At 45.1% G+C, this 18,520-nt stretch overlaps 1 protein-coding gene across 1 annotated transcript in view; it reads left to right on the forward strand.

Moving 5' to 3' along the window:
• RFX7 (regulatory factor X7) overlaps positions 1 to 18,520 on the forward strand; it is a 119,017-nt gene that overhangs the window by 40,791 nt on the left and 59,706 nt on the right. The window contains exon 2 of the mRNA XM_027818797.3: positions 11,882 to 11,915. Coding sequence (XP_027674598.2) covers positions 11,882 to 11,915 — 34 coding nt within the window. The remainder of the gene's footprint in view (positions 1 to 11,881; positions 11,916 to 18,520) is intronic.

Consider the following 18,520-nt stretch of genomic DNA (forward strand, 5'->3'; position numbering starts at 1 on the left):
ATCTGCAGTTTGAATTTGTTACACCGTTAGCTATAACATTTTTATGAACTGCTTTGCCATTTGAGTTGATAGGGGTTAGTGTCAGTGATTGCACAAGTTTTGAGAGGGTTTATGAAGATACTAGGCAATAGCCAGTAAAGTTTGAGTGAGAAACATTTCCCAACCACTTCCCCTTCTGCTCTCCCTAAGTCTTGAAGTCCTCACAAATCCCTTGTGGCTAGGTAGGCTCAGCTATTTGCAGCCTGCTCAATATATTATGTCCTAGATTCTGCTACCGCTGCTCAGTATTCCCACCTGACTCAGTGTAGTAACATCACTGTTACTACTCATTGACCAAGGTACTATTTTACCTGAGCCAGGGAGACAGAATCTGACCCTATAAAATTTTGTAAGAATATTGTAACTGTTTACTTACACCCACCTCTGCAAACTTAGCGAAGCTCACATTCTTCATTCTGCATTATGTTCATGCCAAATCCATTAAAATGAAGTCATATTTGAGTCAGAGCACAAACAGGTCACTGAAAGAACTATGCATTCACCTTTCATATAACTGATTTTCTTCATTAAAAACACTCTGGGTAGAGACAAAGGGCAAAGCTTTTTAGAAATGCAGTCTCATTTTCAAGAATGAGTTAGGAGTTTGTCTAATTGAAGGTCAACATGATTTATATTCTTAAGTGCTTGTCATTTCTGAAAAATTGGGCTACTTAGTCTTTTCTGAAAACTTTACCTTAGTCCTGAGATATTTTAACTCCAAAGTTAAATAATTGAGACAGTTAAGATTGACTGGAAGGGTTTACAATAAAATGGCACTCAACCTGAACTACATAGCCAATACAGTTAAAAATGATAAACAAACAACAAAAACCCCACACATTTATCTCTGGATAAAACGCAGAACTAGGAGCCTACTTCATTCTCAATGCAGTCATTCTAACAAGTAGCTTCTGTCTTACACGGTGCTTCCTCAGCCTTTTTTTAGCCTCACATTCTATGCTATTTGATCATAATTAAGTTTTTCTAAGCTTCATAGTATAGCAAGTGGATTCTTGTTTTTTTGACAAGCGTTTAAATTGATGGTTATTGACACTGCTTTAGGTTTCTAATACCTGACTTGGACCACACTATAGCCTTGAGTTTTTGTTTTTGCAGAAAGTTCTAATTTAAATGGGATTTTCTTCATACAGAGGATAGTATACTGTCTTCTTGAATATCTGTTTGTGAACATTATTTCTGTATCTTTGATTTCATGTAAGCAATCTACATAACAGTATCTACTATGGGAAGTTGTACTATTGATTATGGTGGTGTCCCTATTGGCATTTTTGTATATTTTGATTTTCATAGTTTTATAACTGCGAGTTTTATACCAAACTGAAAGTTTTTAAAGCTGTCAACCCAATGCAGTTGTTAGAATAATCAGTTTGTCAATCACAAAACAGACTGAAGCTTTCAGATATGAGGGTAGTTAACTTTTAATTAATTTTAAGACAGTTTAGTTCAAGCAGTCATCTAAAGATGACTTCCCCTATTAAGTAGATTAGTTCATTTTAACTTCACTGAGATTTTTTTGGACCTCCAGATACTGCTTCTAGAAGCAGCTGTCCAGGAGAAGCAATGCTAGTTGTGGCTGATAATTTTAGTTCTGTATTTAGTTTTCAGATGGGCTTAGGTCATTAATAGATTCAAATGGTTATTTTCATTAGTGAGAGCATCTATCACCTCTCTACTCTCCTGCACCTGTTGTGAGACATGTAGCAAAGCGCCTGGATCACAGACTCCAAATGTTAGTGTAACCCTTCTGCCAGGCCGAGTTGATAGCAGCAAGGGCTGGGTTCAGTACACAGGGGTTCCCTCTCATGAAAGCAAATGCAAAACTGGCTCGAACCCCCACCCAGTGACCTGGGAAAATCTTACACTCACGCCTGGGCGCCTCAAAGAGGCAATACTTCCCCTCTCGCAAGCACAGAGTCTCGGTGTAGCAGAGAATCTTTAATAACATGAGGTAAACGACATCAGCATTAAATTGGGAAAACACCACAACTAGGGTTCATCAACCAAACCATGAGCAAAGACCCACCCCAGCAAATTGGGCCATGTCCTTTCCCTTGGGTTCTTGAGTCCAACAACCCAAAAGTCCAGCCCCAGAGTTCAAAAGTTCATCTGCAGAGTGTTACTCCCTAGTCTGGGTGAAAATGTGTGTGGTGGGGAAGTGGGGGGGGGGGGGGGAAGAGGTAAAGGGCACCTTACGTAATCTGAAGCTGACTGCCCTGCAGCTCCATAGGGCTTCACTCCAATCCTCCCCACGAGCCGTCCCACAAACCATTCTGCTCCACAAGCAGCTCCAGCCGTCCCGAAAACTGCTCTGCTCCACAATAGATCTTCAGGCTCCCCACTACTTAACACAGTGCTCAGTGATTTCAGCTTGTAGTAGTAGGAGCTTTAGTGCTGGTGCACCATAAGGCCAAAGTGAATTCAGCTCAGCACCTGTAGCTCCTAATAAACCCAAAATTAGCTCTGATGTTCTACAGTGGAGAGAAACAGAGATGCAGTTGATGTTTCAGGCCCTCATAAAGGAGCCCACACCACCAGGTACTAATAGCTGTCTCCAACCTCTCTCAATTCACAGAGTTTTGGAACCCATGTCCCTTGCCTAGCGAGTGCTACTTAGTTGATGGCGAGTCCCTCCATCATAACAAAAGGCCAGGTACAGTTCCACTGTCCTTGATTCCCATAATCAGGATAATAACAATTTATTCTTCCTGCCCCAATAACAGAGACACTGGGGATTCTACAGCAGCCAGAGTGACCATTTGGGCAGCTATGGGCTCATTCTAGGCGGGGTGGGTGTGCCTATGCAAATGAGTTCAGCCCCTGAAGTTCTTTTCCACAACTTGCCACACCTCACCACCAAATGTCAGGGTGGAGCTCATCCTGACTCTGCTTACATTAGCAATTATTGCATATAGGGCCCAATCCAGCTGACAATAACCATGTTTTTTTGGGGCTGCCAGCAGTCTCACAGTCTCGGGAGGTCTGCTGAGGTAACAGCTGCCAGCAGTCTCACGGGAAAGTAGACTGGATGAAGCCCTCGGTTATTATAAAATTCAGTACAAACATTGCAGTTATTTAGCAGTAATATTTAGCTCAGGGGTCGGCAACCTTTCAGAAGTGGTGTGCTGAGTCTTCATTTATTCACTTTAATTTAAGGTTTCGCGTACCAGTAATACATTTTAACGTTTTTTAGAAGGTCTCTCTCTATAAGTCTGTATATTATATAACTAAACTATTGTCATATGTAAAGTAAACGAGGTTTTCAAAATGTTTAAGAAGCTTTATTTAAAATTAAATTAAAATGCTGATCTTACGGCGCCGGCCTGCTCAGCCCGCTGCCAGCCTGGGGTTCCGTTCACCTAGTCCGGCAGCAGGCTGAGCGGGGCCTGCGGCCAGGACCCCGGCTGGCAAGGGGCTGGCAGCCAGAACCCCAGACCGGCAGTGGGCTGAGCGGCTCAGCCCACTGCCAGTCTGGGATTTCATCCGCCAGCTCCTGCCAGCCAGGGTCCCAGCTGCCGGCCCCGCTCAGTCCGGTGCTGGTCTGGGATCCCAGTCCTGCCCATATAGAGTGGGTACCTACCTTCTCCCTGGTTCTAGCCCATTCTCTTCCTCTCTCTCTGCACTGAGCTGAGGGTGGGAGTGCACTGAGCACAGGGCTGGGGGTGAAGGAGCAGGCTGGGGGTTGGGGTGTAGGGTCTGGCCAGGAGCTAGAGTGAGGGAGGGGGCTCAGAGTTGGGGCAGGAGGTTTGGGGGTGGAGCGCTTATCTGGACAGCTCCCATTTGTTGCGAGGGGTGCAGGTGGGAATGTGAGGGGGTGGGGGTGCAGGAGCTCCCATTTGGTGCTCAGGGTGGGGGTGGGAATGTGGGGGGTGCAAGAGTCAGGACATGGGGTGTGGGGGGGGCTGGGGGCATGTGAGGGGCGTGCAGGAGTCAGGGCAGGGAGCTGGGAGTGTGTGAGGAGCGTGGAGGAGTCAGGGTAGAGGGTTGGAGGCATGTGAGGGGGTGCAGGAGTCAGGGCAGAGGGCTGGGGGCGTGTGAGGGGAATGCAGGAGTCAGGGCAGAGGGCTGGGGGCGTGTGAGGGGGTGCAGGGGTCAGGGCAGAGGGCTGGGGGCGTGTGAGCGGGGTGCAGGGGTCAGGGCAGAGGGCTGGGGGCGTGTGAGGGGAATGCAGGAGTCAGGGCAAAGGGCTGGGAGCATGTGAGGGGGGTGCAGGAGTCAGGGCAGAGGGCTGGGGGCGTGTGAGGGGGTGCAGGGGTCAGGGCAGAGGGCTGGGTGTGTGTGAGGGGATGCAGGGGTCAGGGCAGAGGGCTGGTGTGTGTGTGAGGGGTTGTAGGGGTCAGGGCAGAGAGCTGAGGTCGTGGGGGTACTCCCAGCCCCTTGCCCTGAGCAGCTCATGGCAGGGGGCTGGAGGGGATATGCCCTGATTCCACCCCCGCTTCCCCACCACCTCCTCCCCACCTCTTCTCTGCCTCCTCCCCGGAGCAGCAAACACCCTGCAGAGCTCCCTTCTCCCCCATTCCCGCAAGGGCCGTGCAAGGGCCATCAGCTGATCGGCAGCAGGGAGGGAGAGGAGGAGGGGCAGGAACCCAGCATGGCGGGGGAGGGGCGGAACCTTGCCTGCCCTGCAGCAGCAGCTGACAGGACCAAGCTTCTTCACCCTGCCCCCACGGGGGGGCAGAGAAGAGCGGGTCGGGGCAGGCAGGATTTTTAAGGGCATGCTGCTGCCTGCCGGGGCCCCGGCCTGGGTTCGGCAGCGGGCTGAGCGGGGCCGGTGGCTGGGACCCGGCAGGCAGAAGTGTGCCATTAAAAATCGGCTCACGTGTCGTCTTTGGCATGCGTGCCATAGGTTGCCGACCCCGATTTAGCTAATACATGCACTGTACAGATCATACATGCACAATCTAAGTAGCTATAGACTAATAGTTATTTGTAGAATAATTTCGAGGTAAGTTTTCAAGGAATAGCTGTTTTCCCTTTGCTGGCTTATTTGAAAGGTAAGTAGTAGACAAAGATAGTAAGTCTGTTCTATCTAGGTCGACTGTTTCACCATCATCCCTATTGCTAGGCTTGTTGCTTTTTATTCCCTGACCTAATGGAGATACTGTACATTTTATAGTTTCCTAAGCGTACATGGCACTTGAGACACAAGGCTAACGTCCTTGTTCCAACAACTTTACAATCAAAGGGCCCCGGGGTGGCAGGTTCGTATAATTTTTTGGTGTTGCCCAGAACAGGTCCAAGTCCTTTCCTGGCTCTACCCCCGGCCCCCCACCCCAATATATATATATTTTTAAATAATATAAAAATGGACTGGAAACAGTAAGCATTTAACAGTTTCCCTATATTGCACACTGGGGGTGGGGGGGCGCTCTGGGGTGTGGCTGGGGATGAGGGTTTTGGGGTGTGGGAGGGGGCTCAGGGCCAGGGCAGAGGGTTGAGGTGTGGGGGTGAGGGCTGCAGGGTGGGGCTAGGGATGAGGGGTTCACGGTGCAGGAGGGGGTTGAGGGCTCTGGCTGGGGGTGCAGGCTTTGGGGTGGGGCGGGGCTGAGGATGAGAAGTTTGGGGTGCAGGCAGGCTGCCCCGGGGCTGGGGCCGGAGAGGAGGACTCCACGGTCTCCCTAGCCCTCTCCCCGCCAGCAGCAGTGAGCTCCAGGAGAGGGGCCCCCTTCTTCCTCCTTTGGCAGCACACTCACCCAGCATTGTCACTACATATGTTCCTAGAAGCTGGGCCCTCTCAGGTCCAGGAAGCCCCTGCGCCTCCCCTGTGGTGGGGGGAGGGCTGCCATCACGTGTGCACCTCCTCCCCTTCTCCCTCTGAAGGTGGTGACTGCCTCAGCCTGCTGCTGGTACCACTCCCTTTTGTAGCCGGCAGCGGCCAGTGAGGGAGCACAGCATGGAGTGTCATGGCAGCTACCTGCTGCCCAGGGTGCAGGCAGGGATGCTCCAGGGGAGGCGCGTGGGGCAGCAGGTGGGGCCAGGGCAGAGACCTGACCCCGAACATTGGTGGAGCCGTGCCCCCAGGCCCTGAATTTGCTGGAGCACAGGCACCACAGGCCCATATAACTTGCCACCCCTGAAGGGCCCTGGTTCCACAAAGTTGCTTATGCTTAATGCTCACATGAATGGTCCCACTGTATGGCAGTAGAGCCACTCATGCAAGTAAACAAAGATTTTGCAGGATTAGGCTATAACTCTGAGATATCAGCTAGGATGGAAGTTTTAGATTGTCTATATTAAGCTGTAGCATACGGTGTCTCTTTGTGAGGCTAGGGAATGCAGAGCTGGACATTCATAGAACTAACTGCTCACTGCTGTTAATAGATACCCTAACAGACAGGATTTTTTTTTTTTTTTGGCCAGTGTTTTACTTGCGTCTCAGGGCATGTGCTTGCAGACCAGGTTACGTATGCATAACCATGCTTTGTTTCAGAGTAGCAGCCGTGTTAGTCTGTATTCGCAAAAAGAAAAGGAGTACTTGTGGCACCTTAGAGACTAACCAATTTATTTGAGCATAAGCTTTCGTGAGCTACGAAAGCTTATGCTCAAATAAATTTGTTAGTTTCTAGCTCACGAAAGCTTATGCTCAAATAAATTTGTTAGTCTCTAAGGTGCCACAAGTACTCCTTTTCTTATAACCATGCTTTGTGTGCCACCAATCAGCTATATGTAGCTTATGGGAACTTTGGCCTATCAGCTGACAATACCCACATGACGTGTTAAGTTAACAGGCTGATATTACCTGTGCCCGTTATTCTTGTGTTGCAGAACTTTTCAGAGGCAGGTCAGGAGAATATTGATGAGCTCTTATGGAAGTAGAGGTCAGCGCTAGAAGAGTGCAAAACGGTTTGAGTTTTTTTGTACGTGAGGTAAAGGACTTCAGTAGAGCCAAGTGCTCCCCTCTTTGCACTCTGCTGTTCTGTGCTTTCCAGACAGCAAATTGAGTCCTGACATTTTCAAACTTTTCTCTTGGAGGAGATGGTGGCTTGGTAATATGCCTTTTAACAGCCTTAGATTGGTGTAATGGGGTCTAGGGGTCCACTTCCACTTCCCTTCCTGCTTCCCCACAAGAAACAAATGTTATTGCAAACCTCCCCCGAGAAAGGAGAGCTTGACAGAATTCAGCAGTGCTGCACTGTGCATCAGCCCAGAGAGTTGCCTAATGGCAGTGAGGTGCTCTCTGCCTTTTTCCTGAAAGAGCACACTGCTTAGTCAGTCAGTCTGGAGAGAGAGTCATATGCAGGCTCAAGTCTGATTTTTCCCCACATGGCAGTGCATTGGGCTCCCATTAGATCAGCAACCTCTCCTGGCCAGATTGGTCCCTTAAGGTGAGGTCTGTAATCATCTGAAGGAATAATTTCTCTCCAGGTATTACCACATTTAGTGTCTCTTTGTCATTAGACCTCCTAATAAGACAGCCAAGGTTATAGGCAGTACAGTAGTCAGATTGCCCCTCTCTCGCTTCCCCAACTTAGTATATAGACTTATACTAAGTGTAAGTGTAGATATAGCCTGAGAAGTTTCAGGTAGATCTGCTTCACCCCCTTCCTTGGAAGTTTCTCATCAGTGTGTCTACCCATTTGACAGCCACCAGCAGATATAATAAGAGGTCACTGCTATGCCCTTTGGAACACAGCTGGCTCTTTCCATGCCTTGATCCCATTGACAGCAGTTCGTTAAGTGGCCTCTGGAACAAAAGTAGGCAGCGAACAGATGTGTGGACAGCATCAGTGGCATTACTAGCTACCTTTACCCATGAGAGCTTCTATTGCCCCTTTCTAGTTATTTCTCTTGGCCCTCCAGCCAAATACCAATCTTGCATGAGGAGGGGCAGTCCTCAGTAGCAACAGTGACCCCTGCAGCATAAATATTAGGCCTTTTTTGAGCACCAAAATGAGAAAATAAACCTACCTGGCAAGATGACAACACTGGTTCTTGCTTCTTTGGTTTGAGGTCTCAGAACGTCCGTTGTAGCAATGGTGGTTGCACTAGTAAGATCCAACTCCCAATACAAAAGTCAGATAGTGGAGCCTGTGATCTTGCACTCCATGTACTTTATGAAAATATGCTTATAAATGTGAATATGAGTAACTGGAATATGCTTTATGCAAAAGGTCTCTTGTAAGGTATCATTACAAAGTTTATAATCTACTGAGCTTATTATATATTTGTTTGCATGTATTATTTCTATGGAGTTAGGAGAATAAGATAGAAACTTGTAAAAAGAAAAGGAGTACTTGTGGTACCTTAGAGACTAACAAATTTATTTGAGCATAAGCTTTCGTGAGCTATAGCTCACTTCATTGGATTGGATGAAGTGAGCTGTAGCTGACGAAAGCGTATGCTCAAATAAATTTTAGTCTCTAAGGTGCCACAAGTACTCCTTTTCTTTTTGCGGATACAGACTAACACGGCTGCTACTCTGAAACCTGTCATATAAACTTGTGTTACTAATGTAAACATATTAAGTGAAAGCCATTAAGGGTGCTTCAGAATCAATGAACTGTAAATGGCTCTGTTTACTTGCAAACCTTCCTGTGTAGTGTGGGCCAGCCCAGGAAGAATGGAGGCTGGAGTCTCACAGAACATGTGACCATGTCACACGATGTTGGAATCCATCTTAAATTTGGTACTTTTCCATTTAGAAGGAGGGGTGGGGATCCAGAGAGACAAAAGATTCTCTCCTTGTGCCAAAGCTATAAAAGGGGGTGGAGAAGGACAAAGAGGCTGCCAGTCATGAGAACACCCCTGCTTTCCACCTAAGATGTCTGCTGGAACTAACAAGGACTATACCAGGGGAAAGGATTGGGCCCAGACTAGGAAGGAGTCTAGTCTGTGAAATAAGTTCATTGGAATAACTCTGAGGGTGAGATTTTTACCTCTAATCAGTTTCTGAATGTATTAGGCTTAGACTTGCGTGTTTTTGCTTTATTTTCCTTGGTGACTTACTTTGTTCTGTCTTTTATTACTTGAAACCACTTAAATCCTACTTTTTATACTTAATAAAATCGCTTTTGTTTATTAATGAACCCAGAGTAAGTGATTGATACCTGGGGGAGCAAACAGCTGTGCATCTCTCTCTATCAGTGATATAGAGGGCAGACAATTTATGAATTTACCCTGTATAAGCTTTATACAGAGTAAAATGGGTTTTTTTGGGGTTTGGATCCCATTGGGAGCTGGGGATAGGTAACCTGCTGAGCAGTTTTTAGTTAAAGTCTACAGCTATGGGGGCATGGACTAGACCTGGGTCTGTGTTGCAGCAGGCTAGCATGACTGGCTCAACAAGGCAGCGTTCTGGAAGTCCCAGGCTGGCAGGGAAAATGGGCTCAGAGGTAATTCCAGCGCGTCAGGTGACAGTCCCAAGGGGGTCTCTGTGACCAAACCTGTAACCGAGCCATTTTCTATTTTTGGTTTACTTATTTCTTACTGTTGACTTAAATTATCTCTAGTGATTGCTTTCTCTAGCCATTCTTTGTTGCCCTGGCACCTGCATGTGAGGAAAATATGTCTGATCACAGTAGGTCTTGTTCCTGCCAAGCTGAGCTAACGAGCTTTGGAGTTAGGATCTAATTCATGCAGCCATTGACTTCAGTGGGAGCAAAGTTGTTCACTGAATTTTGAAACTTTTACTTTAGTACTTGTTTATTAGTTATCCAGTAATTAAGTATCTAGTGTTATATCTTAGAGGCCTGTGCCTGCTTTCATTGATACCAATGGTAAATAGCCAACTGGCTTCCATAGGCTGTGGAGTCAGCATGAAGTACATGACTGTATTTGGAAGTGTTAGAGCCACTTATGGGATAAAGTAGACTAGATTCCCCACAGTGCATTTTTTTGGGCATGTTTACTTAGGGTTGGTCATTTGATCGTTCTAGAAATAACTAGTCAATTGACAGGTCAAATATTTGTCAGATATTGTCAAAAATGGTCAAATATCTTAAAGGACTAATTCAGTAGAACAGTAACGAAGTGTAAGGCTTGGTCTACACTACATACTTACTTTGGTATCACGACATTGGTCAATGGTGTGAAAAATCCATCAAAATTTAATCCCGTGTAGACAGCGCTGTGTTGGTGGTAGAGCTTCTCCTGCCAACGTAGCTACTGCCCTCACAGAGGTGGAGTTATTAAGCCAATGGGAGAGAGATTTCCCATCGATTAGTGTCTTCACCAGATGTGCTACAGCAGCGCAGCTGTGCTGATGTAAATCTGTAGACTTCATGTTCTACAGTAGGCTTAGACTTAGATTCTTATGCCTAAGGCTGCGTGTCTGTCACGGAGGTCACTGAAGTCACAGATTCCATGACTTTCTGTGACCACCGTGACTTCTGGCTCGGGCAGCCCCTGGACCAGCAGCACTTTGGGTATGTTGGAGGGGGCCCAGGGCTCAGGCAAAGGGTTGGGGTGCGGGGTGGCACTTGGCGGGGGAGCCTCCTGGGTTCTGACCAGCATGTCCCTGCAGCTCCTAGGTGGAGGGGCTAGGGATCTCCGCGTGGTGCCTACGCCTGCAGGTGCTGCCCCCGCAGCTCCCATTGGCTGCGGTTCCCAGCCAATGGGAACTGCGGAGCTGGCGTTTGTGGCGGGAGTAGCCCCCTGGCCGCCCCTCCCCGTAGGAGCTGCAGGAATATGCAGGTCGGAGCCAGGTAAGGAGTCTGCTAGCCCTGCAAACCCTCTCCCTCCCAGCACCAGCAGGGGTCCCGGGCCATGTGCCGCCACCCACCCCTCCTCCCCCAGCACCAGCAGGGGTCCTGGGCTGTGCACTGCTGCCCCCGCCAGCACCAGCCGGAGTCCCAGGCCACCCCCTCCAGCACCCGCGGTGCCCCTGCACCATCCCCCTCTCCGCCCAGAGCACCTGCAGCCCCCTGGCCCAATTTTTAGTTAGGGGTGTATACAGTAAAAGTCATGGACAGGTCACGGGCCGTGAATTTTTGTTTACTGCCCATGACCCTGTCTATGACGTTTACTAAAAATACCTGTGACTAAAATGTAGCCTTACTTATGCCTAATTATTGAAAAAATTAAAAAATTACTTACGTTATTTTAATTCAAAAAAATGTGAAGCAGTTTTCTAAAAAAATGAAAGAATGGCACCGTGATGCAATCACACCATCACCGCCGCCTACCCTAGGGCACTCTTGCTGGAATATCTGACAGTATTTGGCCCTGGTCAAATAATAGGCAGTCAATTGACTGGTTTGCCCAGCTGGTGTTAAGTGAAATTACTTGTGATGTGACTCTCATTACTTTTTCCCTCACTCATCCTCCTGTAACCAGCTGAAAGGTAGTAAGATTAAATTGACTCAGTTATTTATTGTAAACACTTAGTTGTCAGTAAAAAAAAAAAAAAAAAAAGGTGTAGTTGACTGTAGAAGCTGTCCAAGACAACCAGAAATTCATATTTCAAATAAGATTTAATTAAATTGTTTTTATAGGTGGACAAATCAAATGAATCTGAAGCAGTTACCAGTTGCAAAAACACTTAATACCATCCCAGAGCCCAATCCCAAGAAATAATGAGCATCTGTCAGTGCCACTTTGTGGAAGTGGTAGCCACTCAGTAACTCAGAATAAAGTTTCCCAGTTGCAGCATCAGAATGCATTAAATTTATATCCCTTGTCAGAAAAAACCTATGTGTTTTAAGTAACAACTATTTCTGGAAAACATTTCTTCTAGAAAGTTACAGGATGAGTATTCTTGCATAAATAACCAGGAATTAAGCTTGTAGCTTCTCAGCATAACAGCAGTTGGAAATTCTGCTATGTAACATTTTATTTCATTGCTGTATAGGTTAACCTGAGACTTCTCTCTTCTTTTCCCCCCTAGCAAAACTGTACAATCTAAGGTGGACTGCATTTTGGTAAGTAGAACTTTTAAGTTTTTCCAAATATTAAAAAGCATTCTAAGACCACTATGGATGGCTGATGGGAATTGGCAGTGATTATGGAGCCCTTTATCACTATACACCATTGGAAAAATTAACCTGGTGTAGTGACGTAAGGTAGTTACCATCTGTAAGAAGTTCAGTGACCTATGAGAAGTAAATTTAGTGATCTCAGTTCAGTTCTCAGTGGACATGTGCCCACATCACACAAGCCAGCTTCAAGATTGGTACAGATTGATGATGCCCTGGCTAGTAATACCACTGGATGATGCCCAGAATGTCCAATTATTTCATCTGTAGGGCTGGTCAGTCAGGCTAGATCAGTGGTTTTCCACGTTTTTTCATTTGCAGACCCCTAAAAAATTTCAAATGGAGGTAGAAAGAAAAGGAGTACTTGTGGCACCTTAGAGACTAACCAATTTATTTGAGCATGAGCTTTCGTGAGCTACAGCTCACTTCATCGGATGCGTCCGATGAAGTGAGCTGTAGCTCACGAAAGCTCATGCTCAAATAAATTGGTTAGTCTCTAAGGTGCCACAAGTACTCCTTTTCTTTTTGCAAATACAGACTAACACGGCTGTTACTCTGAAACCTGTCAAATGGAGGCGTGGACCTCTTTTTGGAAATCTTAGCAGACCCTTTTGGAAATCTTAGCCATAGTATGTGGACCGCCAGGAGTCTGCAGACCTCAGGTTGAAAACTACTGCATATTGCCATGGCAGTAAGGGATATTTTGCACTGTTGCTTTCACAGGAGCTATTGATTTTTTTCCCCCAGTCATTCAGTGTTTTGCAGGGACATTTACTATCTTTAGGCCTGATCCTGCTAGGAGCCTCCGATTAGCCTCATAAGGTGCTCTGTACTTCACAGGATCAGGCCCTTTTACCAACAGGGATTGTTCAGTTACATTTGATTTATTACAATGGCTTGATTAATTTCAGTATGTTATCCTTTGCAAGGTCTTTGGGGCAGATATCATGTTTTGGTTGTGTGTTTGTACAGTGCTTAGCACAATAGGGACTGGGACTCCTAAGTGCTATCACAATATACATTATAATTTTATAAGATTCTTCTACGTGTTTAAGCTTCAGGATAGACAAAGAATGCCTGTTCCAAGCTCTTTGAGCCTTAAAAGATAAGAGTCAAACTAATCCAAAACTTGCCAAAGCAAGAAGGGTGGATTGATTTAAATCAAAGCAATCTAAATCACTGATTTTACTAATTATTTAAATCAGCATACTGGAAACATTGTTTTAAATCATCACTTTTAATTGCGTATTGCCATTATACCGTTTAGTTATTTTCCTAAAAAAGGGTTGATGCTCGTTGGTTAGTAACAATGAAAACATGTTGCTTGCCAACTAAATATAGTCTTTGCTTTAAATTGGTGTTTCTTTTTGGTAATTAGCTGTATACGCTATGTATCTTATGCATATTTACTTAAGCAGTTGTATAGCTTAATTTACATTTATTCAGATTCTTAATGTTAACATTTTGTATTATGTTAGAAAATGGTGAATGGTGCATTTCTTATTTACTAGATGATACATTTTTTACTTGTGATTTGTGTAAAGTTCTATTTGGATGGAAATTGAAATGCAATTAAAAATGTACAAAAATAGCATTTAAAACTTTTATTATATAAACCTACCTCAAATGTGCTGGAAACATAAGAAAAATGTACCAAAACAAATTGTGCATTTAAAACTAACAGTAGTTTAATAATTTAGTGAATTGTAGTTAGTGAATTGACTCAATTATTTCTGTGTGCAACTGTGTCCTTCAGGATTTTAGAACTAGAAATTCTCAAACTCTCTCACACTTAGGGCTAGTCTACACTGGCAGCGCTACAGTGCTTTAAGGTGCCTTGTGTGGTCGCGGCGCAGCGCTGGGAGAGAGCTCTCCGAGCGCTCTAAAAAACCCACCTCCACAGGGGGCATAGCTCCCAGTGCTGGGAGCACGGCTCCCGGCGCTGGTGCCCTGCCTGCACTGGCACTTCGCAGCGCTGAAACTTGCTGCGCTCAGGGGCGTGTTTTTTCACACCCCTGAGTGAGAAAGTTGCGGCGCTGTAAATTGCTAGTGTAGACAAGCCCTTAGTTTTGGAAGAGGAAAACAAGCTTTCCTGCTTTTTCAACTTCCAAATGGTTTTTAACTGGGAGCTAGCTGAATAAACTGAAATGAAGAAAATAATCTCTGCACCTACAGAAGGAGACTAGTGCTATCAAAAGCAGGTTTAGCACTTCAACAGACTCTGATTCCAGGTGCTTAGTCATTGACATCCACCAGTTCAGGGTTTAACTTTCCTTAAAACTTGGCAGCAAATATGTACGATTTAATATTTTGTGTATTTACTTTAAATTATTCTGATAACCTATGTTAAGGCATAAAATTATTGTATCAGTTTCAAATGTATTTTAAATAGGTTTAGTTTTAATAAACAAACCTGTATTTAATTTAAATGAAAAAATTTAATTTAAATACATTGACTTTTATCCATTCTGATAGCAAGCTAGTGGCTTCTCTGCACAGATATAGCCCATCCATAAATACGACCTTCTCCATCCTGTGTCACTCCTGAAAAAGCTAATCCATACCCCTCCGTAAAGAATTCCACACCATTGTCAAGATCCCAAACATTCGCCCAGAGACCAGCTTTGCCGTATGCCTTATAGGTCTTGACTGCTTTGGGCAGAAGGGTGTATTTCTGAAGTTAAGAGTCCTCAAATTATGTCCTCTGATCAGCTCCCTCCGTTACATACACAAGGAGCTCTGCCTAGAATGCCTGTGCTGACTGCAATTGCAGTAGTATTTCACAGGGAGAGCCATCTCAGGAAGACAGATGCCAAGCCATTTAGGGCTCTAAGGGTATGTATACACAGCAGTAACAAACCCATGGCACCAAGTCTCAGAGCCTGGGTCAGTTGACTTGGGCTGGCAGAGCTCGGGATGGTGGGGGTGGGGGTGGGGGTGGTAAAATCAGCAGTGTAGATGCTCGGGTTGGAGCCGGGGTTCCACCCAAGCCTGAATGTCTACTCTGCAATTTTTAGCCCCCCACCCCTGCCACCCCCAGCACAAGCCTGAGTTACCGTGCTTGCCGTGGCTGTGCCTTGGGTCTTTTATTGGGGTATAGACATACCCTAAGTCAGAAACAGTTTATGCTCTAAATCAGCATAAGTCCGACTCCCTTAATACTGTGATCTTGCACCTATGTTTAAGCCAGGAAGCATCCATTTTTATAGATTTTAGGGCTAAAAAGGAGCATTATGATCACTTAGTCTGACTCCCTGCATAAGAGGTCATTGAATTTCACCCAGAAATGAGTATTTATTAAAGTTGTGACTCAAGCTGCCCTCTAGCTACCTTCATATGATATCTGTGTAGCCATATGGCTGAGCACTCTAGGAACATTTTAAAGGTGAGTTGTCAAAGGATAACTTGGATTTCCAAAGTGTTTTTTCTGAGAATAAAGTTACCCTAATTTATGGTAGATAAATGATATTTCTTTAAACTAAGCTGTATTTTTGTATCCACGTCCTTTCAAGGACCAGCTCCTGATCCAGTCTTGCCTACACTTAAAAGGATTCTTGGGTGCGTTCAATATTCAGCCTGAGGATGAAAGTGGCCTCCTGCCTCCTTCTTCCATAATGCTGCCAATGGCAATTGCTCCCCGTATTGCCTCTAATGTAGGTTGAAGTTCATCCTTGAGCAGAAGACCCTGACAGGGGAGGTCAGTGGCACAAAAGCAAGTTGCAGCAGGTAGAAGCATATATAATTAACTCTTTCCACAGTGCAATATGGGGCAGCACTGCTTAAGCAGCACCAGAAGAAGAATATAGCAGAATAGCAGTTGAGCAAATCGTTTGCATTCTGTGCATTTACAAGAAAATTGTGTTCGAGTTGGAAGCAGGTTTCATACTAAGAGTCTTGGATTTAGGATTTTTAAGTGCAGATCATTGGCTTGTCTAGCAGCCACCAAGGGTAGTCAACATTTGGTGGGTGGGGGAATAAAAGTCCTCGGCAGCAAGTCTCAGGGCCCAAGTCTGTAGACTCGGACTCTGAAATTTGCTGTTGCGGGTTTTTTTGTTTTGTTTTGTTTGCAGTGTGGACATACACTAAATGTTTCCCTTCACTTGTTGGATGGGCTCTTGGATTATTCTGGTCAGCTGGACAATTTGGCCATTTTCCTAGATAGTGCCTTAGCCTGTAATGCTAAAGAACAATCTCCACAACTTGATTTAGAATATCACAAGGGTTTCCTTATGCTCTGACCTTGCGTTTCAAATGCTTCCCCGTCTGTCCTGCTAATGGGATCAGATCTCCATTCATAATGGAATGGTTCTCTCTTGGATAATGTACCTTTGAGACAGGATACATACTTAATGTAGTGCAGTCAGTTATAAATACAGCATAGCATTGTTTAGAAGACTGGAATCAAAATAGGTTACAGGAAATAGAACTGGTGAATACACCAGCCACAACACGGAAACTCAGCTAGGAGATCTGATCTTGCTATTGTAAAGCTGTGAGCTGTTGTGTGAGAGTCTGAGAATTCCCAAGCCAATGAAATTACAACACCGCTGACTTTTAAAAATCCTTATGGGAGAGCTTGTGTTAGGAGCTTCTCTCTGCAAGCCCATTCTCTCCTCTACCCTCTAGGGGACAAAGGCTGTCTGCCGTATTTACTGATCTCACACTTCAGCTATGTCTGCAGTAAGGAGCCTGTGTCACCATAGCTATGTTTTTTCCACACCCTTCACTGGCGTAGCTATGCTAGTATCAGTTTAAAGTGTAGGTCAAGCCTTAGTATGAACAGGTTTATATGATTATCAGCAACTGATTCCATGTGATCTGGACATTTAGACACTGTGAGATCTCTTCTCCCCTACACCCCCTCTGCTTCCAAAGAGCCTAAAACCAAGCTTGGGGGAAGGTCCGTTCAGTCCGCTTAAGTGTTCAGCCTTATGTGTAGTTTTCATGGTCTGTGCTTCCTCAAGAGACTTGCAGACTTCTTGGCACCATTTGAGTGCATAGTCCTATGAGGCATGCAGGTACAACAGATCCATATCCTTTATCTGTTCAGGTTTCAAAGTAACAGCCGTGTTAGTCTGTATTCGCAAAAAGAAAAGGAGTACTTGTGGCACCTTAGAGACTAACCAATTTATTTGAGCGTCCGATGAAGTGAGCTGTAGCTCACGAAAGCTTATGCTCTAATAAATTGGTTAGTCTCTAAGGTGCCGCAAGTACTCCTTTTCTTTTTATCTGTTCAGTTTCTTTAATAATAACACCAAGGAATGTTCCAGGGCAGTGCCATTTTGTCATAGCACTTTAATTGCTGACTGCAGTAGAGAACATAAGAACAAGTCCTTTGGAGGAAAAGCCACCTTTTAGCAGTTTACCTTGATTCAGGTAACTGAATTTATAAGAAGTTTTTCTTCCTTAGTCATGTATGCTGTGAGAACATGCTACTGCCACCTTCGTATCTATTTAATCTTGTCCAGTTAGGTTTTTCCTTAAGGTTTCTAGCAAACACATTTTCACTGTAAGTAGAGACTCACATTATTTACTATTCTTCAGCATCTGCATGATGGTAGCACCTAATCCTAGCCAGACACACAGCCCCAGTGTGCTGGGCACTGTACAAACATGCAGGAAGACTAAGCTGCTTGGGGCAGGGACCACCTAATTTAAGACAAGATGCAACAATTTAAGTTTAGGAGGAGAGAGGATAACAGTAATAAGTTCATATAGTTATTTAGCCTTTTGTGTGTCTGTGTGTGTCTTGCTGTACTGTTTGCATCCTGACAGATTAAGTCAGTTTTTGGAAGATCATAAGAAAATCATTCTGTGCTGTGCAAACCAGAAGGGATAATTAGAAAGAATTGTGGGGTAAACATCCATTAAAGATTTATTGCAACATCTTTTAAACTGTAGTAAACATGTCTAGAAGTAGGTGCTCACTTAGTGTGACATTGCTTGTTGTATTTATGTTGCCACATACTAAGTGAACTCCTGAACCTGATTATGTGGCTCACAGTTTGATCATTTAGCAAGAAGTTAAGGTTCTTGGCCCTGCCCCTTGTCTTTTAAAAGGAATTCAGTGCTAGAGAGAGGTGCTGGATTGATGGAAATGATCACTGAAGTCCCTGATCTACAGAGGAGTTTGAGAATGGGCAGCAGCAGTACAAACCTTCTCCTACCACTGAAGTGCTTCAGTCCTGTTCTGCATAGCTATTATCCTGTAGGGGAGAAAGGGACTTTCAGCTATCCAGTGTTGTACTGTATTATGATAGTGACTGTCCCCTCCTCCAAATATTGGCATCTGCAGTTGGACTGAGACTACCAGTAAATTGACCAGAGGCCACCAGACAGCTTCAGATGGTAACACTTTTGGTCAGTACTTATGTGGATTCAAATTTGGTTCTGGGCTGGGGGAGGAGGGAGAGTTGTTTTTAAAATGGAAATCTTGTGCAGCCGAAGGCTTTCTCTTCAGCAGGAAAAAGGGTATGGTAAGTCCTAGTGAAGAAGGGTCAGTTGGTAGTTTTTACACAAATTAGCAGATCAAGGTGTGGTACGGCTCCCCC

This window comes from Chelonia mydas, chromosome 10, assembly GCF_015237465.2.
Source record: "Chelonia mydas isolate rCheMyd1 chromosome 10, rCheMyd1.pri.v2, whole genome shotgun sequence".
In the NCBI taxonomy this organism is placed as follows: domain Eukaryota; kingdom Metazoa; phylum Chordata; order Testudines; family Cheloniidae; genus Chelonia; species Chelonia mydas.